The sequence below is a fragment of the Colletotrichum chrysophilum genome (assembly GCF_026319265.1).
Source record: "Colletotrichum chrysophilum strain AFK26 chromosome Unknown scaffold_144, whole genome shotgun sequence".
NCBI classification, from domain to species: domain Eukaryota; kingdom Fungi; phylum Ascomycota; class Sordariomycetes; order Glomerellales; family Glomerellaceae; genus Colletotrichum; species Colletotrichum chrysophilum.
The window spans coordinates 57191-83732 of record NW_026517431.1 but is presented as its reverse complement, the minus strand read 5'-3'; the positions used below and the strand labels follow the sequence as shown (position 1 = coordinate 83732).

Below are 26542 nucleotides of genomic sequence, written 5' to 3'. Positions count from 1 at the left end.
CACGATGACCCACACGCAACAGCAGCGGAACGCAATCACGCGCCACGAGATGCCAATCGTACTGATTGAGCCAAGCCTCGCCGGGGACAACAACGCCAGAGAGGCCATGGTACTGGGTGGTAACGCAGCCAGGACCTACGTGCCATCCTTCGGCACACTCTTCTGAGGGTCAACGTCATACTTGACGTGACCATGTACCCAGCCTAGATCGAGCCAAAGCCGGCGCAGCACTCGTCTGTCCCGGGTGTAGCTTTCCTCGAATTGGCCTTCCACGCGAGGCGCAGTCACCAGTCCGTGGAGTGGTGCAAAAGCTTCAAAGGCCCGTATTATTGGCCAAATCGTGATCGACCTCTTGTTCACCGACGTCTTCGCCGGTGTCAGCTTGAACGACTTTGGAGTCTGCTCCCTTGTCGTAAATTTCGACTGATCCGACAGAGCCGAGGGCGAAAGCCAGCACAACATTGCCTTGCCAGGTTTTCGCCGTCGGCTGCGCTCAATGTCGCTGAGGTACGGGCCCGGGGCTGATTGACACGAACACCACCGTCTTGTGGTAATCGGACTGGTCAAGCAGTCCCAGCTCGGTTTCCCCGTTGAACAGGAGGTCGAGGGGCATGAGTGAGTAGACTGACCGGTGACGAACGAGATACGCATAGGTCCGCACGACGAGTGCGTGAAGCAGCGAGTAAGTGGGACGAAAGTAAGAGACGATGGTGACAAGTAACCCGGAAGCTCTTACACAGGCGAGCTTTTAGATGTAAGCCGAGGTCGTGTAGCATTGAACGTAGTTTCCACTGAGGCTACCGAAGTATACAGGGAGAGCAATTTGGGAGCAGGGGCTTGCTTGGTGAGCGAGTCGAGAGTCGGACACCGTCTTGTAGCTTTCCTCAACAGACTCGACTGAACTGAATGCTAAAGCCGGCGAAAGACGTAGGATTCATGCGACTTGCGTCTCTCGGCCTTCGCGGCCTCTTCCTAACGCTCCTGGCATTCCATGCCTTTCGCGAAGGAACGCCTTTCCCTAGCCAGCTTCCCGCTGCCTGCTACAGCTCAACATCACCGAGGCATGGGCTCGGAGCTGAAAGAGAGCAATCACGCGCCGTTATCGCGGGATGGCTCGAGGAGTCAAAGCTGAATGCGATAGCCAGGCCCTGGAAGTCCCAAGACACGAACGGCCAGGACACCGATGACACTGGATGCCGCGCGCAGTCTTCTGCGCGTGGACAGTGACGCATATTGCACACAGTGATACGACCGCGATCGAGCGCAGTAGCTGCGTTCGAAGGACCCCACGGGGTTGGGAGCAGAAGCTAGAACACCGCGGTGATCTGGCTCTGTGACTTCACATCACAGAGGCATGGGCCCGGGGTTTTAATAAAGAAAACATGCGCTATGGCATTGGAACCTGCCAGGTTGAGCAACCAGTCGCAACTGAAATGCCTCAGCAAGCCCTGGGAGCTCCAGGGGGTGAGTAGGAAGAGCAGTAATGGCTCTGTATGCCGCATCTGCGGGTTGACAGTCAGGCATGTGCGACGCGACCATGAGCGGATCCATCCATGCCCTCGTTTGAGATCGAGCCGCCGCGAGGTGGACACCGGGATGTAGTGTCGGCCTTATCGTAGACTTGGTTGAGCCGACGGAGGGAGCCAGCACAATACTGCTCAGCAAGTTCTCACTGTCGGCACCAGTGCATGCTCCCAGCGGGAAGGGCCCCGGGACTGTAAGGGGGCAAACACCCGCCATGGCATTATTGTTGGCATCGTTGAGCGAGTCTCAACTCAATTGATCCCGCATCGTCAATCGCGGGGCTGAGGCGACTCCTTAGATACCAGCCCCAGAGCAACCCGCCATTGCCCGCACATGTTTTCAATGGCCCTTATTCTCGCCACCATCGCCTTCTGAGTTGAGCCCGGCGTGGGCCAGAAAGGCGTAGAGGACCTTCACACTCTGGCTGCCGCTCCCCGGGCTGCAGATGGAAGTTCCGAGAGGGTCAAAGGCAGAGCGCTCTTGTCTCGCGATGCCCGGCGCAGTCTTCTGCGCGTCGACGATGAGGCATCTCTATCACAATCATGTTTACGGCCTCATCCGGCCGCAGCTGGCGGAAAGAGCTGGAAACCGTCGCCCTGGCAAGGACGGCCAGCGGCCAACGAAGTCGACGAAGCCGGGGGAAGAAGCCAGAACACTACCACAACAGGTACGTGCTGCGGCTCGACATCACTGGGCCTTGGGTCCGGGGTTGGAAAGATACGTAAATAAGTAGACATCAACCGTCATGTGGGTGATACAGACACAACGTGCACATCCGAATGGACGAAGTAATGGAAAGATGATATCAAGGCATGTTGGGTATAGGTATAGTGACAAGGACTGACTACTGCCATCAAAGGATGTATGTGGATGTGTATACTTTTGCGCAAATGGATTGCTAGGATCAAAAAAGGTTGGAATGGTGGAATTGGTAAAGAGGTCATAGCTTGGCATCATCCGGCGTCTTCTTCTCTTCCGCTTCTGAAGCCTTTGGCGGCGCCGCCTCCGCCGTCTTGTCTGTTGTTGTGTGTACGTCCTGCGTCTCCTTGGATGATGTGGATGGGGTGTCAGCGGGTGTGGACTCCGATGTGGTAGCCGGCTCTGAAGATGTCGTGGGCTCGTAGCGCGCTGGGCCGGAGGTAAGTGCCTCATCCGCGGCGGTGTCCTTCTTGGCGGCAACGGGCGCGTTAGGGTCAAAGACGACGGCAACCTCGTCGAGGGGTGTCGCGGCACCCTGCGCGGCAAGCTGGATCTTCTTCTTGGCCTCGGCGCGGAAGTCGGTGGCTTCCTGCGGTGCGCCCTCGGAGCCAGAGACGGTATGCCCCTCGCGACCGCGGTCGTCCTTGATGTCAGTGCCGACCTCCGCCTCGAGCGCCTTGGTGACACGCGAGACGGTACCCTTGGGGATGGTCTGCTGCGCATCCTCCGTGTCGCTGCCACCGTCCTGCCGCAAGGAGGCGCCGACGACATCGGGCTCCTCTTTGTCGTCGTCGAGCTTGAGTGCAGAGCCGACGTTCTCGGTGACCTTGCGGATCTCCTCCTCGAGGTCCTCGTCACCGTCAGCGGCAGCAGAAGCAAGCTGCCTCTCGGCCTCCTTCTCGCCAACGATGCCGCGCCACATGTCCTCGAGCTCGTCGCGCCAGCCAAGGAGAGAAGCAAGCTTGCGCACGCCAGCATCGCACGTGCCCAGCTCAACGACATCATCCGCACGGCGACCCATCTGGCCCACGCGCTCCCTGTTGAGCAGCAGCCTCGGCACACCCGACCGCGACGCCTCAGCGAGGCCGGCGAAAGGGTAGACAGACAGACTGGTGCCCATGACGACAATGAGGTCTGCCATGGCGGGGAGATGTGTGTTGTTACGGAAGGCCTCGGGGAGGGCCTCGCCGAAGAAGACGATGTCGGGCTTGACGAGGCCGTCGCAAGTACCGCAGCGGGGCACGATCTCGGCCTGGACGTGCTGGAGCATCTTGTCGTCGGGGAAGGGGGTGGCGCACTCGATGCAGCGCTGGGTGGCGAAGGAGCCATGGGCCTCGATGATCTTGTCGTCCGGGACGCCGGCGCGGCGCTCGAGGCAGTCGATGTTCTGGGTGAAGTTCATCTGGAGGAGGCTCTTCTTGGCGAGGAGGGCGATGAAGACGTGCGAGACGGTCGGGAAGAACTTGCCCGGGTAGAGCTCCTTGGCGAGGTAGTAGAAGGGTTCGGGGTGTTTGCGGAAGTAGCTGATGTCGAAGACGGCTTCGGCGTAGGGGAGGTTGAGGCGGGCGAGGTTGGCATAGAGGCCGGTGCCGGGGGATCTGAAGTCGGGGACTGGAGGGGTGGCATGTTAGCTGTGGTCTGGAAAGCGAGAGTGCGTTGGCGCAAGGAGGGTAGTGGGAGGAACATACTGCCTGCGGCGGTCGAGATGCCCGCGCCGGTCATGACGGCGATGCGCTTCACCTCGCCGGACTTGATGTAGTCGGCAATGGCGCCCAGAGACCTCGACTCGAGGGTCTTGGGGTGGACGCTGTCGTCCAGCATGGTGGATTCTTCATTGCCCATCTTGTTGCGCGGCCGGTTGGAGTTGGGCCGGCCCTTGGGGTGTTTGTCGCGGCGTCGGCGGCCTATGGTGGGCGATGGTGGCGGGGTGGTAGTGGGGGAAAGAAAAGAAGACCAAAAAAGTCTGCAGGCGTGGGGGCTGGTCGCAGCGTGATGGGATGTTCGTATCGATGATCAGCGGTGATTGAGAAGCGTCGTCGCCGGCTTTTGGGCTCGTGGAAGGTTGTTGGTGCCTGGGAGGATGAGAGGCGACAGTTGTATGTCGATATTGATGATGGTAAGAAGCGGTTCGGGTCGGTGGTGGCTGCCTCGCCGGCCGGATGGCTCATCGCTCAAAAAAGTCCGATGGCTCGTTTCGGTGTTACATCATGCGGCAACCCCACCCCCGCCATCCTGGAGCTCTTATCGCACGGTGACCCTTATCGCTACTTGCGCGGACGGACCAACGGGCGTGAGCGGGAATAAGCAAGCGAGTTGGGGGCGATGTGAAGGATGATCTAAGGAAAAGGGTCAGTGAGTGGTCATCATGGAGGGGGAGAGAGGGTCTGACCAACAACTTCTGTCGTCAGGACATGGGCAAAATCATATGTCCAACACCATGGAATCGGTGATGAAAGACGAAGACGGCGATGAGAGAAGAAGAAACCAAGCCACGTAAATGGGCAACGCGGTCCATGGACTGAGCAAAGGGGTCAGCGAGTGCTCATCACAGAGTGCAGGCAAGAGAGGAACTTTACAGTGACTGCTGTCGGCAGCTTCGTACAATTGAGGGCGGAGGATGAAAACGCACCGGTCGCAGGTAGAAGACAAAGCGAGAGCGAGTGGCAGAGAGATGAGACGAAACTGGGCCGATGGGCTAAGGAAAGAAGTTAGCAAGTGCTAGCCACAGAATACGGGACACCAGAGAAACTGACCAAATGCTGCCACCAGCAGCGCTTTGCAGAGGGCAAAGAGGGAGGACCAGACAGTAACCACTGAGTGGTACCAAAAAGAATAGGGTGACGAAGAGTGACGGCAGGAGAAGAGAGTTTGGGCCAGACAGAGGAGACAGGAGTTGCGCTGTTCTGGCTGTGTTGCTGTGAGGTTGGTGGGCTGTGGAAAGTAGTCAGCTATAGCTCATGACAATGGGGAAGAGAAAGTCTAACCCAACACTTATCGTCGCAGATGAAAGAAGTGGGAAACAGGATGGGAGAGGTGAGAAGAAACTTGGTCGGTATGCTGAGGAAAGAAGTCAGCAAGCGCTCACCACAGACGATGCAGAGGGAATCTGACCATATACTGCCATCAGCAGCGTGTTCAGCGAAGGGAGGAGAGGAGCAGAAGAGCAGGTGGACGACCACAACTTAACGGTCTGAGATGGAACACGGAGAGAGAAAAAGATGAGAGAAGGAGAAAGTCAGGGACAACTGTTCGATGGGGGTTTTACACATGAGGCAGATGGCTCTCTCCTCCGGTCATCTTCTGGCTTGTCAGGGGCTGGTAACAACCGCCTCATCGCGGGCATTTGCATGCAAAATACGAAGACAATCTGATTTCTCATAGTCCGTGTGTCCTGGACGCGATTGCACTTCAGCTTGCAGACACAGGATGACTCTGGCTTCCAATCAAGCATACCCAAATCAGGACATCATGGGCCATCGCCCTCACCGACGGATAGCCGTCTGAGACCAAGCAGCCAGCACCCGCACCATCTCCACATATCACAAAACAAAACATCTAGATTCTGCATCTGTAGCCTAATTACCGCGCCACGCCATGCATGAAACCAAACCCAATCCCAACCTCTCAAAGCAATTTATCCCCCGGCAAATGGTACCCAAACACCAGCACCGTCCCGCACACAGCCATCACCGTGGCCGCCATATACGGCAACCCGACCCACGCCCCTCCAATCCTCGTCCCCGCGCGCAGCAGCGCGGAAATCACCGGCGCCGAGACCAGCGTGCTGAGCTGCTCGACCCAGCCGATGGCCGTGTTGAGCGTGCCGATGGTGTGCGGCTCGACGACGGCGTTGAGCACCGCGCGGCAGATGTTGGTGTACGTCGCGCCCATGCTGAAGATGACGAGCGCCGCGATCAGGAACCACGGCTTGTACGCGACCGCGACCATGAAGCAGCCAAGGCTGAGGAAGATGCCCGTCATGCGCACGAGCCAGAGGTCGCGGATGAGCGGGTGCAGCGCCGTGCGCTTGGTGATGTACCAGCTGAGGAAGGGGAGCACGGCGAGGAGCATGGTCATGTTTGTGATTGTAGAGACGGTGCCGAGCAGGGTTGCCTGTGTGTTGCCGTTAGTGGCCGGGATGGCATTCCGGAGGGAAGGCATTTTGCTTACCTTTGCCCAGGACCATCCAAACAGGTTGTGCACGTACTGCGACGTGATTTCCACCTTGATGTACTTGATAATTACAGTGAGGTTGAAGCCCAGCACCAGCGGGAGGATTCGCTTGGACTTGATGAGGAAGTTGTAGACGTGGTTCATGTCGTTCTTCATCGAGTAGACAATCTGCTCCCGCAGCGTGCGCTTGGCGCTCTCGGCGCCGTCCGCCTCCTCCGCCCGGTGGAGCGTTTGCTCGACCTCCACATCGGCAGCCCGCCGGAACTCGGACGTCTCCGGGATGAAGGGCGGCAGGCAGGCGCCAAACGTGAGCAGCGCCTGGCCGAGACAGAGCGGGAGCCAGGGGGACTTGGTGAGCAGGGCGGCGCTGATTGGGGCGACGACGAGCTCGCCTGTCAGGGCTATTGTGCCGACCTTGTAGTACACGGATGTCCTGGCGGGGTATTAGATGGCTGGAAATCAACACTCGTTTGCGGCACTTACAAGTTGGAGATTGGGACAACGTCAGAAATCATGGTCCACACCATGGCCTGGACTATGGCAGCGCCGCCGCCGATGAACTGGAAAACTGCGCCAAACCAGACCGTCCAGAGAGGCAGCACGTTGGGCCACAGCACTGTCTCGCTTTAGCAAACGAAGCAAACGATACGTCTCGGGTAGTGCACTCACGCGGCTGCAGCATCCACATAAACTCCAGGCACAGACCAAACATGGCCAACGTCAAGACGGGTCGACGGCCGTACTTATCCGCAATGATGCCGTACGGGATGGACGTAATGAGCGCTGGACCACGTCAGAGGCCGTATTCTTCACACATGCAGCACGGCACAGGACAACTCACGCGGGATACAGTCAAACGAGTTCAACCAGCCCTTCACCATGGCCAGCTCGCCCGCCACCTCGGGCCCCTTGCACACATCGTCCGCTGCGTCCGTCGCGATGTGGCCGGGAAAGCGCTTCTCGCAGATGATCTGCTCCATAATCTGGTACGTCGGCGGGACCTGCAGCAGCGCGCCGACCTCGACAATCACGATGAAAATCATGGAAATCGCAATAACCTTGAACTGGTATGCGCGGCTGGGCGCGACCGTCGCGGGGAGGTCGTGCGCCAGCAGCGGCGTCTCCTCCTCTGGCCGGCGCTCCACGTCGCGATCGAGGGTTTTGTTCGTCATGTTTGCGCCTGTTTCTGTAGTTCTCTGCTCGCAAAGGCGAGGTGGGCCAAAAACAAGCAGCTCAAATGCTGAAAAGCCAGCCCAGTGGAGGAAAACCAACACCCAAAACTATTAAACCAAACGAAGTCGAAATAATCAGAAAGGCAGGATAGAGAGTCGGGTATGGTGGTGAGACTCTTCCTAAAGCAGTAATGCAAACCGCTTGTCGCCAAAAGTTCCGACACAGGCTAGGACTGCACCACGTATGTGAGAGGGAGTGAGAGAAATGGCACAGCAGCTGGCGTGGCGATTCCTGCGTCCCAGAGAGGAAGCTCATTAAAATAAGGGACCCAACCAACAGCAGCAGAGCCGTTTGCGATTGTCGCATGCGCTGCGGATGCAGCAGATACAGACCCCGGCCGTTAGGGGTCCAACAGGATGTCAAGACCACTTCGCGGCCGGCACACCCCTGCCGCGAGGGAAAGGCTCCTCCCCTGTGGCCGGCTAGCCAGCGGTTGCGAGTCAGCCCAGCATCTCCGATGTGCTGTTGCCGCTGCTCTCGCGAAATCTGGGAGGGCCGCACGCAATCGCGAGTGCAGCTGATAGCGGATTCCGATGTTGTCGTTGGCCTGCTGGCGGGAGAAGTAGCGGTGCTCCCTGCATCTCTCAACCGCAGCGATGGGCCGTTGCGGTTTTGGGTCGGAGTTGTCAGCGAGAGCCGAAAAAAAAAAAAACTCCCGGGCAGCTGGGACGCGCCAATCGACCGCATCGCAGGTTGCTTCGCCCCAATCAACGGCCAACACCGTGGCACAGGAGCACACCCGCCGCAACCAAGGCTCCTCGTCATCGCCCGTCGTACAACCAACTCAGATGCATCGCCAGCACCTCGCGAACCCACAACAAAACATCCAAGATGACCAACTTTTTTCTCGTTTCTTCTGCCTCTCGTGACTCGGCGCGTCGCACCATCTCCTCTTCATTCTTGCACTTCGGAACTCTGTTCCTGCAGAAGCCTGGAAGGCTCATTCTGGAAGGCTCCGGCTGAGGGCTGTGGGTGTGCTGGCCGGCTGTCATGTCCATGCCGCCTGAAGGTCAAGTTCGTCCCATCGTCCCAACTATCAGACGTCCGGAGGAGGGCCAGCAGCGATCGGCAGCGTGGTGTGATCTGCCACTGACAGTGCTGAACGGCGCAGCCTGTGCCCTCCATCCCCTCTCAGCACGATTGTTGCCCGTCTCTTTTTGCCGGCGGGCAGCCGAGTCTGCCAGGGATCCCTTCCACCTCGTCAGCCTTGAGACGAAAAAGCCCCAAAGCTTAAACCCGACTGACGCGGCAGCGGTGCAATCTAATGCGATGTCGTAAATAACACAACCCACCCAGAATAATCTCGGACCGAGCTGCTTCGAGCTTGTGTATGCGCGGGTGGGGATTTCGAGTGATTGCACATACAGATCCTCGGAGAAATAGCGACGTCGTTGATAAAGGTCACTGACTCGATTGCCGACCGGTGTGTGTTGTCTTCGTGGGGTTCTGGCGTCGATCCGCTCTGATGTAGGCCGTACAGCCGGTGGAATTTCGAGATCCTTGGCAGGTGGGAGTTGGCGGTATCAGGTCGCCGGCGGGTCTGGCGGAGGTTGGATGAAGAGGGGATTCGGTGCCGTCGGCAACCTGCCTGCCACACATTGACAGTCCGCCTTCCATCCATCACGATCCAGCTTGCATTATCGCATGCTGTGTCTCGCCAGATGTCGTTGAACGGCACAGATTTCTCAAAGTAGAAAATCTACTAAGAAAGGAAAGTCAACTCATCATACATCAGACTGCAAGATGCCCCTAAGTAAAGAAAGGAGATAGTCTGCAGACGTTACTTTCTGCCAACGTCCGCGATAAGAAGCATAAAGTGTAAAATCATATTCAGACCTTTCCTTCTGAGGGCATCCCCCAAAGTCTCCCTCCCTCCCAGAGTCCCACTGAGCTTGTGTCGGCACTAAGAATGGCTGACTCAGCCTATGGACCGCGGGGTCGTCCCCGCCAATTCCAGCGTCAGTGAAGCGAAGCCAAGCTACCCCGCCAAAGCTCCGTCTCCGACTCCGTACCTTCACGTCACCCTCCAACACCGCGACACACGATACCGAACCCGATATCGCCCAGCATGTCCGGCAAAACCAAGGTGACCGCCACGGGGCCTCTGGTACGTCATATATCCTTCGGGCAATTGTTCCCACGCTCTCCCGCATCTGTCCTTCCACAGGTAGCTAACCAAAGCCCCAAACCGACAGCCCGACGCAGAAGCCCGCTGGATCAAGCTCTCCAAGATCAACTACACCGACCAGAACGGCACCCCGCGCACCTGGGAGTCCGCCGAGCGCCGCACCCGCCCCAAGTCCGGCGACATCGACGGCGTCGGCATCGTCGCCATCCTCGAGAAGCCCTCCGGCCCCGAGATCATCCTGCAGAAGCAGTACCGCCCGCCCATCGACCAGATCTGCATCGAGGTCCCCGCGGGCTTGGTTGACGAGGGGGAGACTGCCGAGCAGGCTGCGGTCAGAGAGCTCAAGGAGGAGACTGGGTACGTTGGCGTCGCGTCGGAGACGACGCCCATCATGTTCAACGGTATGCTACTTTCTATTGTCTATTGTTTGCTGGTTGATGCTGATTACGAGTGCTTCAGACCCCGGCTTCTGCAACACGAACCTCCGCATGATCCACGTCACGATCGACACCTCCCTCCCCGAGAACCAGAACCCCGTCCCCCAGCTGGAGGAGAGCGAGTTCATCGAGGTCTTCACCGTGCCCCTAACCGACTTCTGGTCCGAATGCGTCCGCCTGGAGAAGGAAGGCTATGCCATCGACGCTCGCGTGGGCACCATCGCAGAGGGCATCGAGCTAGCCAAGAAATTCAAGCTATAAACGCCCTCTCCTTATTTCGCTGTCTCGGATACTTCTTGTGATGTCGTGACCTGAGGCCCGTGAGAATCACACCTTGCCTTCCCTCCTCAGTCCCTCCCACAACGCCACCGCAGCAAGACACTTCGCATCCCTCGCCCCCTCCCTCCAAAGCTCCCCCATCGGCACAATCTTCAACGTAATCTTCTCCCCCTCCTCCCTCAACCCCGTCAACTTCCCGCTCCACTCCTTCAGCTGCCCCCTCGGCACCCGCCTCTCATGACTATAAATCGTAATAAACTCATCACACCCGCCCGCCGACGGAAACATCGCCTCCGCAAGCCCCTCCTCCTCCCCCTCCGTTGCCCTCCCCGCGCCCGCCAGCTCGCTCAGACACGTCAGCTCGTCCTCGTGGATCTCAATCCCGCACTCCTCCTTCAGCTCCTTCGCCGCCGCGCCCGCGAAGCTGCCGCTGTCGTCGACCATGCCCGCCGGCAGCTCCACGAACGACAGGCTGCCTGCCGGCACGCGCGGCTGCATGGTCAGCACGGCGTAGCGCTCGTCCGGGGCGTCGTCGGGGACGAGCATGAGTAGCATCGCGACGCTGGGCCCGCGCAGGAAGACGCTTGCGGGGAGGGTCTCGCCGGCGGCGTTGGAGACGTCGGCGGTGAGCTTGAGGAAGCCGATAGGCGAGGAGCCGAAGATGTCGTAGGTTTGGACGGTGATGCTGCGCAGGGCGTAGGGGTTGGCGTGGAAGGGGTGGGTGGCGGTTTTGGATTGGAGGGTGAGGGAGGTTGTGAGGCGGGAGAGCCAGTTCTGCGGTGTTTGTTAGAATGTGCTGCTGATGAACGAATTAGAAAGTGGAGATGAGCTCACGTTGAAGGGTCGGAAGGAGAGAAGCTGGGATTCGGAGAGGCCTTCCGGCAGCTTGACCTGGATGCCGTGATCTTTGAGGGTGATTGTCGACATTGTTCTGACGAGTCGGGAGTGAACCTGGTTGACGCGTTGAGAAAATGTGGCTGGTCTCAGAATATTCCTGGGTGAAGGAATGAAGTTATGTGGAAAGCGTTTTAAAGCAGGCGCGAACGTGCTCATACTGCCTCGCAATTGACCTTATTGAGTTGCACAGGTGTTGTCGAATGTAAGTGTAAGTGAATGAAAGGCTGACTGACGTCAGACTTGAAGTGTTGGTTTAGTGGGGTCTTTCTGCCGATGGCGTTGCGCCAAAGGAAGGTACGAAAAAATGTAAAAAATGCAGGATGATAGTTCGCCGCGGTACATATCATAAAACAGATTGATATGTGTGTGTATTACGATTCGTAGAACCTTTCATTCATCAGTTGTGCTTTTCCTGCCTGCCTTATGCTGTTTATGCTATGCAAATGCGAACCGCCCTCACCCCTTCCTCCAACTCCCTTCCTACACTCGCGATGATGATGTAACAAAAGGAAAAGAATCATTTCCCACACACCGCAACCACCCGTAATCGGCTTCAAACCTATTCCCAGAGGTAATTTGAACCTCGTAGATCACTTCGGTAAAAAGCAAAATTGCAAAAAAGACAAAAAAGTTCGGAATTGAACTGGGCGTCCCCAGTTCATTCCTATGAAAAACAGCCGAACTGTTTTTGCGCCGAGGGTACGTGTTCGGCCACCCACGCCCGTCGTCAACTGCGTGCTAGTCTCTGGGGTTGCGGATGAGAGTGATTCACTGCTAGATAAAGCCTTCTGCGGGTCGGATGGGATGAAAGGGTCGACGGGTGGCCGGAGAGGTGGTCGACTTCAAGGTGCGCGCGAGTCTTGTTGTCCAAAGGTGAGGACCCACCCAATCAGCCCAAGAAGTTCTTCAGATTTCCGCCGATGTTCTTGAGGTCCAAGAGGAATGTATCGTGACCGAAGAAGCTCATCTCCTCGCTCAGCTCGATGTGTGCCACGTTTCGGTTACCCGCCAGCTTGAGGGCCTGCGCAACTTCCCTCTGCTGCCACGCGGGGAAGAGGATGTCGCTGGCAACGCCGATGACGAGGGCTGGGGTGTCCCTCAGAGGAGAGAGACCAGCGATCAGGTCCTCGGGAGGTCTCGACGACACTTCGACGGGCTGATCTGATGCACCGGCGTTCGACTCCGGTTGTTCCTCGTAAGGCTTCTCGGGAAGTGTCAGACTGCAAGCAGCATCGTTCCTCGTGGGCTCGACACCAGACTGCAGCAGCTTCTCACGCTCCGCTCTCCTTGCGCTGGCAGCCACCTGGTTCTCACGTCCGAGGTCGAAGAGATCCATAGCCTTACTGACGTACAGCAAGCTGTTAGGATCGTAGGTCAGGCAGAATTTCTCGCCGGCATGATCAAGATACGTCTCGATCAAGAAGTCTGGGCACAGCGCTGGTGGCTTGCTGGGATCTGCCCTCCTCCTTCCGAAGCGCTGCTCCCACTCTGGTCCCGAGCGATATGTAACCGTCGCGATCTCTCGCGCCAGCTTCATACCAGCGTGGGGCGGCACTCTGCCGTAGTAGAAGCCTCTGTTCCAGTTCGGGTCCATCATCAACACCTGTCGCTGCGTGTGGCGCATCGCAATGCTGTACGGGTGACTCCTCGCGCAACCGCTGATGGACACAATCCTGCCTACGCGGTTGGGGAAGAGTGTCCCAGCAGCAAGCGACTGCATCCCACCCATACTAGAGCCAACGCTGGCATATAGCTTCTCTACGCCGAGGCCATCCAGCAACCTGAATTGCGCGCGCACCATGTCCTCCATTGTCAAGATCGGGAACCGTGTCGCATATCGCTGGCCGTCCGCAGGATCAATGCTACTCGGTCCTGTCGAGCCATAACATCCTCCAATTACGTTTGTGCAGATTACGTGGTATTTATCCGTATCCAGCGCAAGCCCTGGGCCGATGAACTTCTCCCACCAGCCAGGCTTCGGGTTGCTCTCCGTAGAATGCGCATGCGACGACGCAGACAGACCGGTGTGGAGGAGGATTACATTCGACTTGTCCGCATTCATTTTACCCCACGACTCGTACGCGATATCGAATTCAGGCAGGACACCGCCCCAGTCGAGGAGGAGGGGCTCTTCACAGTGATACGTCTCCGTCGCGCCGGCCGTGTACGAAGGCTCGTTGCTCGACTCGAACTTCGCTTCTAGTGTCGCGGACCGGTTCTCGAGGGCGTCGAGGCACGGGAACGCCATCGCCGGGTTCGAGGCATCGCCGGGGCTGTTGGACGCTTTGCGCGCCGGCTTGGAGTGGAATCGGCGCGTGGGTTGTTGGGAGCTGAGAGCTGCGGCAGAGCTCCGAATTGCGGCGGGGGTGCTGGTGCGGGGAATTGGGGCGCGAGCCTGGCGCAGGGCCGCTGAGGCGAGTCTTTGGCACTTCATGGCGACAATTGTGACGGGATTGAAGCTATGGAAAGGCTCGAGAGAGGGTCATGGGCCCTTAGCAAAGATATAGCGGCGTTTCTTGGTGTTTCCCGCGGCCGGGTTTGTAAGCTGGAGTTGCTTAGAGCTCCATTGTCGGCGGCGACGATGGTGCAATCTCACGTGACGATAAGCGATAAGCGTCGCGATGAGGGGCAGTTTGACTTTCTTTCCAGCGGCGTTTTCTCAAGGTTTCTAACGAAGACTGTCAGTACAGAAAGACATGTCTCAGCCAGCCACCCGACGCCAGTAGCTTTTCCTCGGTGACCGGTGACGTCGTGTGGTAAGTTCTCTCCATAGGTAAGCAGATCTGACGATGTTGGTGATGTACGCGTGGCCGTTGCTCCATAGGCTCCGTTGTAGGTATGCTTCGGAATGGAAGACCAGTCAGCTACTGCTCGGTAGAAACAATAGCCACGATACTTCAATGTCCAAATCACAATGACTTTCACCATGTGAAGTTGTAGCATGTGCTTGTCGCAGGTTCCAGACCGCAGCTTCCCCGCTGTGAATCCCCACGCCGCACTGACGTCAATTTAACCTTCCCGTTTAGCTAGTGGCACCAGTGCTCTAGCGGCCTCCCATCGACCCTGAAAGTGGCCAGCACAGTGATGAACTGACGTCGCCTCCGTCACACGTCAACCGACGCGTACGCTACTCTGGACCGTTACCTACATTCACTACCCCTCCATCCGCTCCTCAAAAGCACCTCTAGTGACATACATACCCATGTCGAACTTCTTCTCGACTTTACAACAATACGCCAGACCTCTCGCGACAGTTGCAGCAGGTGCGTTCCTCGCTAGAGCCATGGCGTTCCCCGACAACAACGGCCCCGACGGCCAATCTTCAACCCAACAAGTTCCCGGCGAATACAAACCTACGTTGGCCGATGTCCTCGTTGTTAGAGTCATGCTGGAGAAAGCTGCCAAGTTTCCGCCCGAGCTCCTCGACCTCATCTTCGACCAAGCCGAGTACTGGCCGCACTCCGAGGCCTCCATGGCATGGCAAGTCAACGTGCCCCGCGGTGGCGCCGGAATCGTCGGCGGAGACCCCAATGGCGAGAACAAGCTCCTTCTTAGATGTCCCCCGATCGGATTTACCGACTACCGCAAGGTCGGGGAGGCATTCAAGACGGCCCCGCTCCCGCCCAAAGATGTTGACGGCTCGGCCGTGGAAGGGCCTCTGCAGAACTTGACTCTCATGGAGCCGAAGTCGAGTCCGACACTGCCTACGCGCGAAGCACCGAGGGAATACTTCGAAGGGTCCATGACGCAGCCGCCCGCGCTGACCCACCCGGTTCGAAAGATTGTGTTCAAGTTGCGGAGCAAGGACCAAGGTTGGGGTGGCAGCCACGAAGATAAGGGCACGTACAGGGGATCGTGGACTTGGTTTGAGGCGGGATTGGAGAAGTTCGACGAGGGGCGCAAGTGTAGGTTATTCCTGTTGCCCAAAAAGATGACAGCACACTGACATTTTGGATACAGGCGACGGTTCTTGCAAACGATCATCACCGAGCCCAACCCCCGAACCCGAGGCGTCGGAGAGCAGCAATACACCTGGTGGTGGGGCTTCGAACTTCTGCACCTGCGGTCTCCAATCCGTGTATCCCCCCGTTGTTTCCACTTCTTCAATGACGGCCTACCATCACCACATGCACGCCCTGGATAACCTCAAGATCCAGGCCAATAAGACAGCGCATAGGGAGTTTGTGGACCATGAGGTGATCTGGTCATGGACGGACGATATCCACCCAGATTCGCCCGAGGGCGACCGTCTGGCGGAAATCGGTCGCGGGAAGGGTACGGGCACAGGCAACTTTGTCCGCAGCTTGAAGCTGGGCGATGTTGTCACCGTCTGGGGCAAGGCTCGGTTTGGTGGTTGGCGCAATAATGTTGAGAGTGTCAAGGTGGAGATTTACTGGGCGATTTGAGCGTCTTTCGCTTCCTTTGGACGGGGTCTTTTCCTGGAAACAATTAGTTAGTAGTGCTTATCTGGCATGGCGTTTTGGTAATGAGAAGAATCAGATATGACCGTACGCGCCACAAGACCACAACTAATACTTTCCGCACTACATTGAACGTGCTGAAACAGTTGTCTGCTGGGCATACTGCATCTGCTAGAATCGCAGAGGCGTGTAGGATATTGAGACAGTGTGCGACACACGGCAGACACATTACTAAAGTGCGTTGGTGGTGTGAGCCTATGGCGTGGCGCGAATTCACGCGTACCGTACCTTTTGGTCGGTCGGCTGTATGACGCAGCTCAGCTGATATGACCTAAGCCACAGGGTGGTTTTGAGCAGGCTGGTAAAAGCCTTTAACCCCTTACCCCGTCACCTCTCTGGTATCAACCGCAACCTTCGATTCATGCTCAAAGCCCATGGCCCCGCCGCTTTCGGATGGCGACTCTGCGCGATGCCCTCGTACAAGAGCTTTGCTGGCAGATTTCCGTCTGTCGGGGTACTAAGAAAGTGCAACTGGGAACAGAAACGGATGGCCGAGGCATAATCATCCTCCAGAATGAGGGCGAAGATTACATCCGACAGCTACAGGATCTACGAGGTTAGCTCTTTGTGGCGTCTCCTTTCTGTGCCGGAGGCTTACATTCGCACAGGCCACTTGCTATCTAACGACCTCTATCATGCGACTTCTCTCCTACGTTTTGAGAAGGATCTTCTATGGAAGGTCCTTACATTTTGTAAAGCGGACTTCCGTTTCATAGACCCTGTCTATGTCAAGGAACGACTGACGGCCTTTATCGATGTCGTCGAAAGGCGGGATTCGCTCCTAGGTTCCCAGCTCTACAACCAATTGTGGGCGCATCCATAGATTGTCGCCTGGTTGAAATCATCCCGGCCGCAGGTCACTCGTGTTGATATTGAGATGGATTTGCGCACACGAAGTTTTGCTCTCGAGCTCATAGGACATTTGGGTGCATCCCATCCAGTTCTTTACCTGCTGGATGGCCTACCGCCTTCAACCGCGCCAAACTCACGTCAACCTAAGCTGAACATCCGTGAGGCTTTCGAACAGCTCACTGGCCAGTGTCTTCGTCACATGCAGCCGCTGGATCCCACTGGATTTGTTCATGAAAATATCCAGTCATTCAAGCATGCTAGCTGCATAAACGATTGCATTTCCCTGTTTCAGCTGGTGTGTGCGAATTTGCGCAGAATATCCGTCGTACTTGACCGCAGCATACTTTCTTATGGTTGGGAAGAGGGCGTGGAAGATTGGGAGGAGAACCTTCAAACCGTGGCTTCGGAAATTTCCAACAGGCCAACAGCCACGCTACTTAAAGTTTTATTGATCGGACCCGAAAACGTTCCTCAGAAAACCTCATCTAGGAGACCCTTCGATTCGATAGAACCTCCATCTTACCATGGCGCCGAGGACGACATGGCTCCTATGCTTTCGGCTTATCTGTCTTCTGAGATTTTTCCAGACAGGTTGTTCAAATCCATTCGACATTCGCCTCCAAGCTACGAATTGACGAGGACGCCAGAAAGAGACACTAGTATCGACAGGGCAATCCCACAGACGGATGCAAGCAAACTAGACTCTTCATTCCCACCGTCATCGACACCTTCATGGCTTCCGAGGACTTCACCTGAAGTTCCAGAAGGCTCCGTCTCACGTCACACCATAGATGTTAGCAAAAGCCGGCATCATATCAAGATTGCCATCATATGCGCCTTGACTCTGGAAGCCGATGCCATCCATGCCCTCTTCGATGAGCACTGGCATGTTACAACCTCAATGCAAATGAGGTCACCTGGAGATACTAATTCCTACTCGTTTGGTGTCATATGCGGGCACCCTGTCGTGCTTGTGCACATGCCCGGTATGGGGAAAAGCAATGCTTCAAGTGTCGCGACCAACTGCCGAAGCAGTTTCCCCAATGTCAAACTCGCCTTAGTCGTCGGTGTTTGCGGGGCTGTCCCGTTCTATGGCGATAAGAAAGAGATTATACTCGGTGACATTATAATCAGCGAGGGTTTGGTGCCCTACGACTTCGGCAGAAGGTACGCTGACAAACTCATCCGGAAGGAAGTCCTAGCGAAGCCACCTCCCGAGATTAGGGGTCTCCTCAATAAAATTAAGGGATGGATGGGTCGGCCACGTCTGAAAGCAAGAATAGAAACGCATCTAAAGACCCTTCGCGAAGCTTTTGGAACAGGCGCAGCATATTTGGGTGCTTCTGAAGACTGCCTGTTTCAAGCGACATACGTTCACAAGCACAACGACCCTGGAACATGCGACGTATGCGTTATCTCGGACAATGTTTGCTCCGATGCTCGAGCTGCCACATGCAGTAGCCTTGGATGTGATCAAGAACGGCTCAGTTATCGAAGCCGACTTGATTTAATCAAGATTACATCAGCTACTTTCCCTCCTGAGGTCCATTTCGGTCAGATAGGCTGTGGCGATCAGGTTATGAAGTCAGGAGAGCATCGAGATCGCATTGCGAAGGATGATGATGTAATTGCTTTTGAGATGGAGGGAGCAGGCGTATGGGACAAGTTTCCGTGTGTTGTCATTAAAGGGGTATGCGATTACTCAGATAGCCACAAAACTAAAAAGTGGCAGATGTATGCAGCCTGCACAGCAGCTGCTTGTGCGAAAGCCTTCTTGCAAGAATGGTTTTTGTAAAGGGAAAGCAGTTATATTCGCATGCGTTTCACCTAATTACTGATGTACCGAAAAACCCGAAGAGCGCACTGTCTACTACACACCAACAGAGAAAAGAAAGAAAACGAAACCTCTCCGGTTCTTTTGTCCTAGATATCACCGTACTGAAGCCGAGTCCGAGCTAATCACAAACTTGCAGGACCCTCAGGAAGTGGGCCGACTAACGTCGCAGAACTGTCATGGAGTGCTGAGACTTCCAGTTGTTTTCTGAACGCAACTTTGCTTTGCCTTCGTGGCAAATATACCGCCTGATCCGACTTCACTGACTTGCCCAATTTACGAGCTGAAGACCTTCCCGAGCTGATTATGTCTGTGAGTTGATATGTGCTAGAAACCATCTTCTGGTTTTGAGCACTCGATGCCGAAGCCGCATCTGTGGCCGACTGACCCGGAAGTTCTTTGCCGATCGTAATACTCGATGGCTCTATGTTGGACAGAAAGTGCGGCTTCATTCCTGAACGGAATTTATATTTACACCACCTCTGGAGTAGTGGCGTAAAGTCGACTTTCACTGGACGTATTCTCCGACGTAAAACTCTTCTGCGCAGTCCGAGAAACCAAGGGTTCGAGTTGTCCTGAGGGGATGCCCCAAGAGAGCGCGTCTTCGATGCCACAGGCGCAAATTGCGCTACTTTACGAGATTCACCGTCATTTGTGCGGTCTCTTGAGATCGTGTAATGAACAGCTTGTTTCGGCTGCATATGTTGACCCACGACGGCGTTTAAAGTAGATCCTATCCGCGAGTTGTGTGTTGTCCATGGTCGGTCTCCGAAAGCAGAAACATGCCAAGATATACTGTCAGAAGCCAGTGGACTAATTGCAGCAGCATGGGCTATTTCCGGCCCTCGACCGTTTCCGAGGTGGGCGACTAATATCGCGTCGCCTTGAACAAGTTCGAACTTGCGGGGACGGCCGGACCTTTTTCGCTTAGTGCTGAAATCGGGGTGGGAGCTGCTGTGGCTAAGGTGTCCGGGGAAATGAGACAGCTTCAAGGGGCGTTGGGCAAAACCAAAGACGGCCTCCGTTCTAATGAATAGCAGAAAGACCTTTCTGTACGAGAGCGTTGCGTGGATGAAGGGTCATGTCGCAAGGCTGCGTGCGGGCATGGATTCATAGGCAAATGCTGGGAGACGGCCGATGTAGACCATTGCTGCAGGAGGCCACGTTCCTTTGGTGCCTTACGGTTAGGCCCTGGTAACGTGACCTCTGGAGCGAATGGCGAATGACCTGCCGCTGCTTACGCATTGAAGGTTGCAGACCAATCGTCATGATTTACAATGAGGCAGTGACACTATTGAAAGTTTGAACTCATGGATGATGACGAGCAACAGTGTTAACCCAAATCACACGAATAATATCAATAAAGTGCACTTGGTACCCGAAGCATTGTATCATTCTGACTATCGCTCGCCTCGACCCCTCCGAATATCATCAGCTGTGTAGCCCTTGCTTATCTCTCGCAAGTACTCATCGAACTTAGTCGCCTCTTTGATCACAGAATTGATATGCTGGTAACCTAGAGGCTTTCCCTTGTAAACGGCTAATTGACGAGCAGTCGAAATCGCGTTTCGGATCTCTCGGTCGTTCAAGTTTGTTTTCGCCAGTTCTGTAAGATGATGGCGGATTTCCTCAGCGTCTATTCCGAAGTCTTGCTGTTGACCGACGTTGGCTTTGCACAGGCCTCCTGAAGGAATTCTCTGGGTATTGAGCTTCTCAATCCGATCTATAAAATTTGTCCAGATCTGAAAACGTTGCTGTTCATTCAAGTTTTGATACCTGAGATTGAGCTGGATGCGAGATTTGAAGGCTTCATCGAACGTTCCAACCCGGTTGCTCGTCAAAATCAAGATACCTCAAGAGTACGTGAGCGATCTTATCATATCTATCTCATCAGCAGATGACATACCATCGTAGTATTCCAAGACGCGAAGGAATACTGCAAATTTGTGAGCTCAGAGAATATGACATCCAGTAGATAAGTGGGCACAGGTGTTAACGACATACCGGATACAAGAGCATTTCTCTCAATATTCTTGAGCGACCGTTCCTCTAGGAAAACATCCGCCTCGTCTAGAAGGACCACTGCAAGATTCAGCACCACCAATATAATATAACCAATTTTGGGATGTGTTACCGCATCCCCAAGTTTTTCCAAGCAGCAGGACGGACTCCAGATACTACATGGCTGCATTAATATCCAGCACTTCCTTTAAGAATTGGCACTCACCTTCTCCACTATCTCCGCTGAAGTTCCAATATCTCCACAGGTGACTCTGTACAGTGGCTTCTTGGCAATCTCGGCCACACTGCGAATGTTAGATATGGAGCATGAAACTCCAGCTGGTCATTGATCACAAACCTTTCAGCTGTCAAGGTCTTCCCAGTTCCCCGGCCCCTTGAATGCTGTTAGAAGGTGTCGGGCTGTGTTGAACGGCTTAGTCTGTTTACGTACCCATGCAGTAGTATGAACAACCCATTTCCTTTCCCCCGAATAAGATCTGTGTTCTCTTCAGCTTTGAGTTGAGTGGTGATCACTGCCTGTACTAGCTCTTTGGTGTTAGAGTCAATCACCAAATGCTTAAAGGCTTCATCATTCCACCGCACATCTTCTAGGAAGTCGGCTTCCAAATCAACTGCATGTAGCCGTCAACCTTATTCATTCCTTTCATGTTGTGGAACTTACCCCACTCCTTCTTGTGCATGTTCAACCCAACCGTTTTGGCAGGAAGACACATGAAGAAAGCATCACCGAGGTTAGGCTCATCCTGGGACATATCTTCATCCCCAAGAATAATCGCACTTGGCTTCTTTTTCCTTTGAGGGTGCATCTGGTTGAAGGTGCTGAAGTCTATCATGAATCGTGATTCGGCCTGGTCGTGGTCAAACTCTAGTCAGTAATTAATAGACCCTGTCATAACAAAATTGATGTCATACTGAAGGTTGCATGCCATCACCGGCGAAGCCAGTGTATGATACGTAATGTTGAAAGCGACATCTCCAAATCATTTCCCCGCGTTGTTTTAACCGCTCGACGATTTCTGGAGTCGCATACCTGATTGGATAAGCTGGGAAAAGATCCTGAATGGCAAAGGATCCGTCCGTTTTCGCTGTTGGAAGGGATGCAAAGGATGCCTTTTCTTCAGTTCTGAAGAAGGAGCCCCCAAAGTCCCATGAAGTGACATTGATGGTTGCAAAATCTCGTGGGTCGGATGGGTCTACGTGGATCCAGTCGGTGACAACGACTCCTCGGAGCTGATGGCGTTCGACCCCTTCAGCCTTGGACACCAAGATCCCTTCGGGAACCTGCGAATATTAGCATAGCCTAGAATCGGCCAAGAAAAGCGTACAAAAAGGTATTCGAGGTACTTGGCAGTAATTCTGCCTTCCATAAGCCATGAGTCGACCTTGCGCCAGTCTTGTCCCAGTCGATCTTGTATGTACTGCTCTACTAAGGCCACATGAGTTCGGAATTCGGTATCGAGACTTTGAATAGCAATTCCAATCTCAGTTCGGCGATGAAACCACCACAGATACGGAAAAGCTATGGCCTCGTCATCATGTAGTCGTCTGTTGAACTTGGGATGCTGGATATTGGCCAACGCTAACTCGGCCATTGCTCTCAGGCTTTCAACTAATTCCTTGGCGGAGGCTGCCCGCAACATTCGAAGTTGCGGTAAACAATGAATTTTATTTCCTTGTTTCTTTCCAGATGAAGTTCAAGATGAGAAACCTTGCGACTTCCTCTGAGATGAGCTTTGTATTGACCGCTTTCTACTACCCAGGGCTCGTCTAGGTAGAGAATCTCTGATCTGGCCTCACGACACCAAATCTTGTTGATGATCTCCCATCTCAGTGGACCATGGTGTTTCGAAACCGTGTATCTAAGCCTTTCAGCCTCTCTCAGTGTTTTCGAGGCAAATTGTATCGCTTTCAATAGCTCTTCGTCTGTCTTGTCTGGCAATAGATCGAGTAGCTGGCACAGCTCGCGTCGCCAGTCAATTGTGGTATGAGGGTAGTACTTTGGTTGTTGTTCGCAAGCCTCTGAATCTGCCGCCATCCATGTGTCAGTTTCAATCAAGGTCTTGTGTGCTCACTTACCTGATCCCGGATCATCAGGGGTCGCTTCGCGACTGGATGGGACCGAGGAGGTTAACGGGAGTTGACGCTTGTCTCTACGGCTAGATCGACTTTCGTGATTTTTCGGTGAATTCGAAGCAGACTGGCGACGTTGCGATGATTGCGAGACCCGTGGCCTCTTGTGAGGCCTGTCTGAACCCGTCATTTTGAGCCTCAGACCGCGGTTGAAGTTGAGAGGTTTTGCGGATATCCGCAACCCGTTTGTCGTGTTGTGCTACATGATGTGCCTAAGCCAAGCCTTGGGCGCCTATCGTGTCGGCCTCCCATAGGAGCACGTGCCGGAGCGGATGCACACAAATGTGCCGCATAGCTGCAGGCGAGAGAGAGCGCGCTGTTCATGCAGCTGGTGTAAAAACATTATTCCGGAATGTTTATGTCGATCTGCTGACCAGTAGGCCATTGTTGTAGAGAATCGTTTTCGGCTACTTGGAACACGACGACGCCTAATGAATCTCTACTTCGCATGATTACCGCACGACATTTTACCAGTATCAGAGGAGTTTCTGCAAATGTTTCTGCTCGTGGGCTCGTGATCCACGCGTGCAGCCGGTGTTATCGTTATGACGATCTCAGACCGTCCTCGACAGTCTTCACGTTCTACCAATCCGATCGGTCCAGCGTACTCGTCACCGCACTTCGCTATCTTGGCCCTTGGTGGATATTGATTGCGGACCGTACGGGGCGAGCGCCACCGTTATAAAGTGTTCCAGACAGAAACATATGGTACCTTCATAACGCAAATAGATGTGATCTCGAAGGCTAAGTGGCTACAGAATAACCTACCGACTTAGCATGTGCATCGATACGGGCACAACTGAATCGAATAACGCCATGATTTTGCGAAGGAGCACCAAACCTTTGCAGCAAGTTTCGAAGCCATTTAGCGATACCTTCCCTAACCCGACATCAGAAACCAAAAGAACGAATACCTAAGGGCTGTCACACTGAAGAAAAGGCACACTTGGTGGAGGAAATCTAGTGTAGAGGTCTTGACGGGACCAGGATCGAGCCTCAGACGCTACTCCTCAACCAAGCACTGAGAAGGCGTGCAGACGGCAGCAGAAGTGCTTTCAAATCCTTCCGTACGTAGCACCACGTCTGGATGATATCAACATGAAACACAGCATGAGCCAGAAAAAGACTACCGAGTTCAAATCACATGAAAACAACACGTTCTCGCAGCCGAGAAACCGCTCTTTAAATACCAATAGGGTATCAAAACGAGAGAGTTCGAGTTCGTTAGGCCGCTTGACGAATTCGTCCCATAGCCCGGTCGAGCTGCGTTCTAGGTTTCTGGGCCGTTGGATCGTCTCAGCCCTCCGAGAAAACCCCCAACAACGTATTTACACGTCCGGCTCATTCAGCCCCGCCTCACCGCTTAGCCGCCTAGGAGACGTCTCGGGCTTTGTTGAGGTCGATCGTACTATTTCGAGAGACAATACTGGTGGGGATCGTGCACAAGCGGCTCGCCTAGCTTTATGTCAACTGCGCAGGCAAGAGTTCCAACTAAGCGATGCAGTGCCAAAAACAACAGTTGCCGATGAGCGGACTCCTGTTATTCCAAATGAAGACGAAGAATACCATTTCCGGGGTTATACACGCGATGCCTTTTCATCACCTCAGAACACCAGTCCGGGTGTTACTTACACTGCTTACGAAAATAGCAATAATGCCCATGTACGTGAACGCCGCAACTGTTACCTCGACGTTTCACCGCCGGTTTGTACTAATTTGGTTAACAGGATGGCTTCAATGAAAGCTTTAACGGCAATTCTGGTCGCAGCCTCCCCAGGAGAATGTCCGGCAGACGGCCTGGGATTCTAAAAAGACCTGGTCGACATGCTGAACATAAGAACTATTACAGCAACATGGGAATGAGAGTTCCACGACCACCGCCACCGCCACCTCAAATGGGGCATCCACCACCACTACTACGACGACCACCGCCACCACCACCACCGCCACCACCGCCGCCAATGGCGCGTCGAGCGAAGAGTATCAGGGCAGGTTCCGACTCGATTCCTTTGCGAGCTTCTTCTCGCTACTCTCCAGTTCATCAGGCAATTTGAATGAATTTATAAATTTACCTGGCCAAGTACAGACTCCTCCACGACCACGACAGAGCCGAGAAGTGGGGACTTTTCGCCGCTTGAGGCAACCGGCGCTCGCTTCCCAGGGGCAGCAACACCACCAGATGGCGTGACATGCAGAACGATAATAGAATTAAGAGAACGAAGGAAGAAGCCTGCAAAAACAGCGATGACAAGCAAGCACACCAGTGTCCTGTATTGACACCATACCAGTAATGTGAGCGCGCCGGGTTCTTGAGAATACAAATTCCATCCTGCCATCAAAGCCACAATTATCCATGTAGCCAGTCAATATCTAAAAAGGCTCGCAGTCCTTGCAAGGGCCCTGGAAGTTGGCAACAGCCCCAAGGCAGGCGAGATCAGCCACCGGGTCTAGACATGTCAGTTTTCAGTCCCATAAAATATGGAGTTTTGGCTTACTGAGAAAAAGCTCGTCAACAGCAGCTGCGCAAGTCGGAATGACCGCGGCAAAAGCTCCAATGCAGGCTACGGCAGGATTCAGTAAGCACCATGATCACACACTGCAGGAGCCAGAACTCACACCAGACGTCACAGCCTCTGGCCTCATGGCCTCGAAGTTTGGTGATGGCGCTGTTGCAGGCACCAAGATCGTTGGAAGTCTCGCACTGGTACTGCCTCTGCCTCTTGGCAAGACTGGCGTCAACGTTTCCCTCAGAAGGTGCGGCGGCTACCAAGGGCATGGCGATGGCCAGGAGAGACACGGCGTTGAAGTTGATCCGCATGTTGATGGCGAAAGAAAAGGGGTTTGAGATGAAGTTTTCAATTCAATGAGACCGCAAATTTTTGATGCAAGAAAATAGGTTGATCATCATGGAAACCTCCGGAGTATTAATAGTTGTCGATGTCGGAGCAAAAGCTCGACCTCAGGAAGCGGGCTCTTCGGACGAGAAGGCACAGTCTGATTTGGATCACAAAACTCGGCATCTTGGCATAATTCCAGAATGAGGCTGATGAGCTCGTGTTCAACCGACTGATCGCCAATCACAGCCTGGCATTTGTGCCCGAGAAGGGAGAATGGATTGAACGAAGTCTGATCAGGCTGAGATGGTCTCTAAACTAGACGGGTTTGGACGCCATGGTTGATAAAACAAAAACTCTCTTAAATTCCCAGCGCTCTAAGCTTGCTTTGCAAACTTTCCGTGGTATCCGTTTCGGATTCAATTGATCATCGATGGGTATTACACCGCTCTTTGACAGACTCTTGGTTTGTCATTCGATCTGGTTGTTGATCTGCGCTCTTGGCGACGTCTCCGTAGTTCATGATTGTCTTTCCGAGGGACGTGTTCAACGTGGTGGGATGCCGTGAATGGAAACTAGCACAACTATAATTAATTAAGACTGCACGGGCCTTACCCGACGTACTCCAACCAATCAAGCGTTCTGTCTCTCTTCTGAGAAACCTCAAAACTTTCGAAAGTCTTCAAGTTGCCTTCTGTTAGATCCAATGCAGCCGATGCACGACTGGGTCCGTCGTTGAGACTTGATTGTTGCCGTCCATAACTTGGCGCCAAGTGCCGCCTCGGCCTTTCTCTCAAATCACTATTTTGACTCGGAGTCCTCGGAGGCGAGAGGTGAGTTTTCCGAGTCATGAGTTCCCAGGAGTAACGCATGTTTAGGTGACTGAATGGAAGGATGGCGTGAAGTAGGAATATCCGTGGAATCATTCGTGTTTGAAGTGTATACAAAAGGATTACCTCTCACCAACTTCGTGACCAAATTCCCTCAACCATCCCAAGCCCTCGACTCATTTTCTAACC

The 26542-nt window shown here is 54.4% G+C and overlaps 7 protein-coding genes across 7 annotated transcripts; 2 read left to right on the top strand and 5 right to left on the bottom strand.

Annotated features, from left to right (window-relative positions):
• Positions 1-2464: 2464 nt before the first annotated feature.
• COL26b_011592 (uncharacterized protein) lies at positions 2465-4065 on the bottom strand (the record flags this gene model as incomplete). Its single annotated transcript, XM_053184256.1, has 2 exons — positions 2465-3834; positions 3912-4065. The coding sequence occupies 2 exons, from the start codon at positions 4063-4065 to the stop codon at positions 2465-2467; spliced, it is 1524 nt and encodes a 507-aa protein (XP_053031821.1).
• A 1782-nt stretch (positions 4066-5847) lies between these two features.
• COL26b_011591 (uncharacterized protein) lies at positions 5848-7568 on the bottom strand (the record flags this gene model as incomplete). The annotated part of the gene is made up of 5 exons (XM_053184255.1): positions 5848-6336; positions 6394-6829; positions 6880-7012; positions 7066-7179; positions 7238-7568. 5 exons carry the CDS (start codon positions 7566-7568, stop codon positions 5848-5850), a joined length of 1503 nt encoding a protein of 500 aa, XP_053031820.1.
• A 2129-nt stretch (positions 7569-9697) lies between these two features.
• Positions 9698-10455, top strand: COL26b_011590 (uncharacterized protein; the record flags this gene model as incomplete). The annotated part of the gene is made up of 3 exons (XM_053184254.1): positions 9698-9736; positions 9825-10158; positions 10217-10455. 3 exons carry the CDS (start codon positions 9698-9700, stop codon positions 10453-10455), a joined length of 612 nt encoding a protein of 203 aa, XP_053031819.1.
• A 66-nt stretch (positions 10456-10521) lies between these two features.
• On the bottom strand, positions 10522-11400 carry COL26b_011589 (uncharacterized protein; the record flags this gene model as incomplete). Its single annotated transcript, XM_053184253.1, has 2 exons — positions 10522-11247; positions 11308-11400. The coding sequence occupies 2 exons, from the start codon at positions 11398-11400 to the stop codon at positions 10522-10524; spliced, it is 819 nt and encodes a 272-aa protein (XP_053031818.1).
• Positions 11401-12259: 859 nt separating this feature from the next.
• Positions 12260-13804, bottom strand: COL26b_011588 (uncharacterized protein; the record flags this gene model as incomplete). The annotated part of the gene is made up of 1 exon (XM_053184252.1): positions 12260-13804. One exon carries the CDS (start codon positions 13802-13804, stop codon positions 12260-12262), a length of 1545 nt encoding a protein of 514 aa, XP_053031817.1.
• Positions 13805-14572: 768 nt separating this feature from the next.
• Positions 14573-15776, top strand: COL26b_011587 (uncharacterized protein; the record flags this gene model as incomplete). The annotated part of the gene is made up of 2 exons (XM_053184251.1): positions 14573-15275; positions 15331-15776. The coding sequence occupies 2 exons, from the start codon at positions 14573-14575 to the stop codon at positions 15774-15776; spliced, it is 1149 nt and encodes a 382-aa protein (XP_053031816.1).
• Positions 15777-25059: 9283 nt separating this feature from the next.
• On the bottom strand, positions 25060-25507 carry COL26b_011586 (uncharacterized protein; the record flags this gene model as incomplete). Its single annotated transcript, XM_053184250.1, has 2 exons — positions 25060-25136; positions 25306-25507. 2 exons carry the CDS (start codon positions 25505-25507, stop codon positions 25060-25062), a joined length of 279 nt encoding a protein of 92 aa, XP_053031815.1.
• Positions 25508-26542: the final 1035 nt, after the last annotated feature.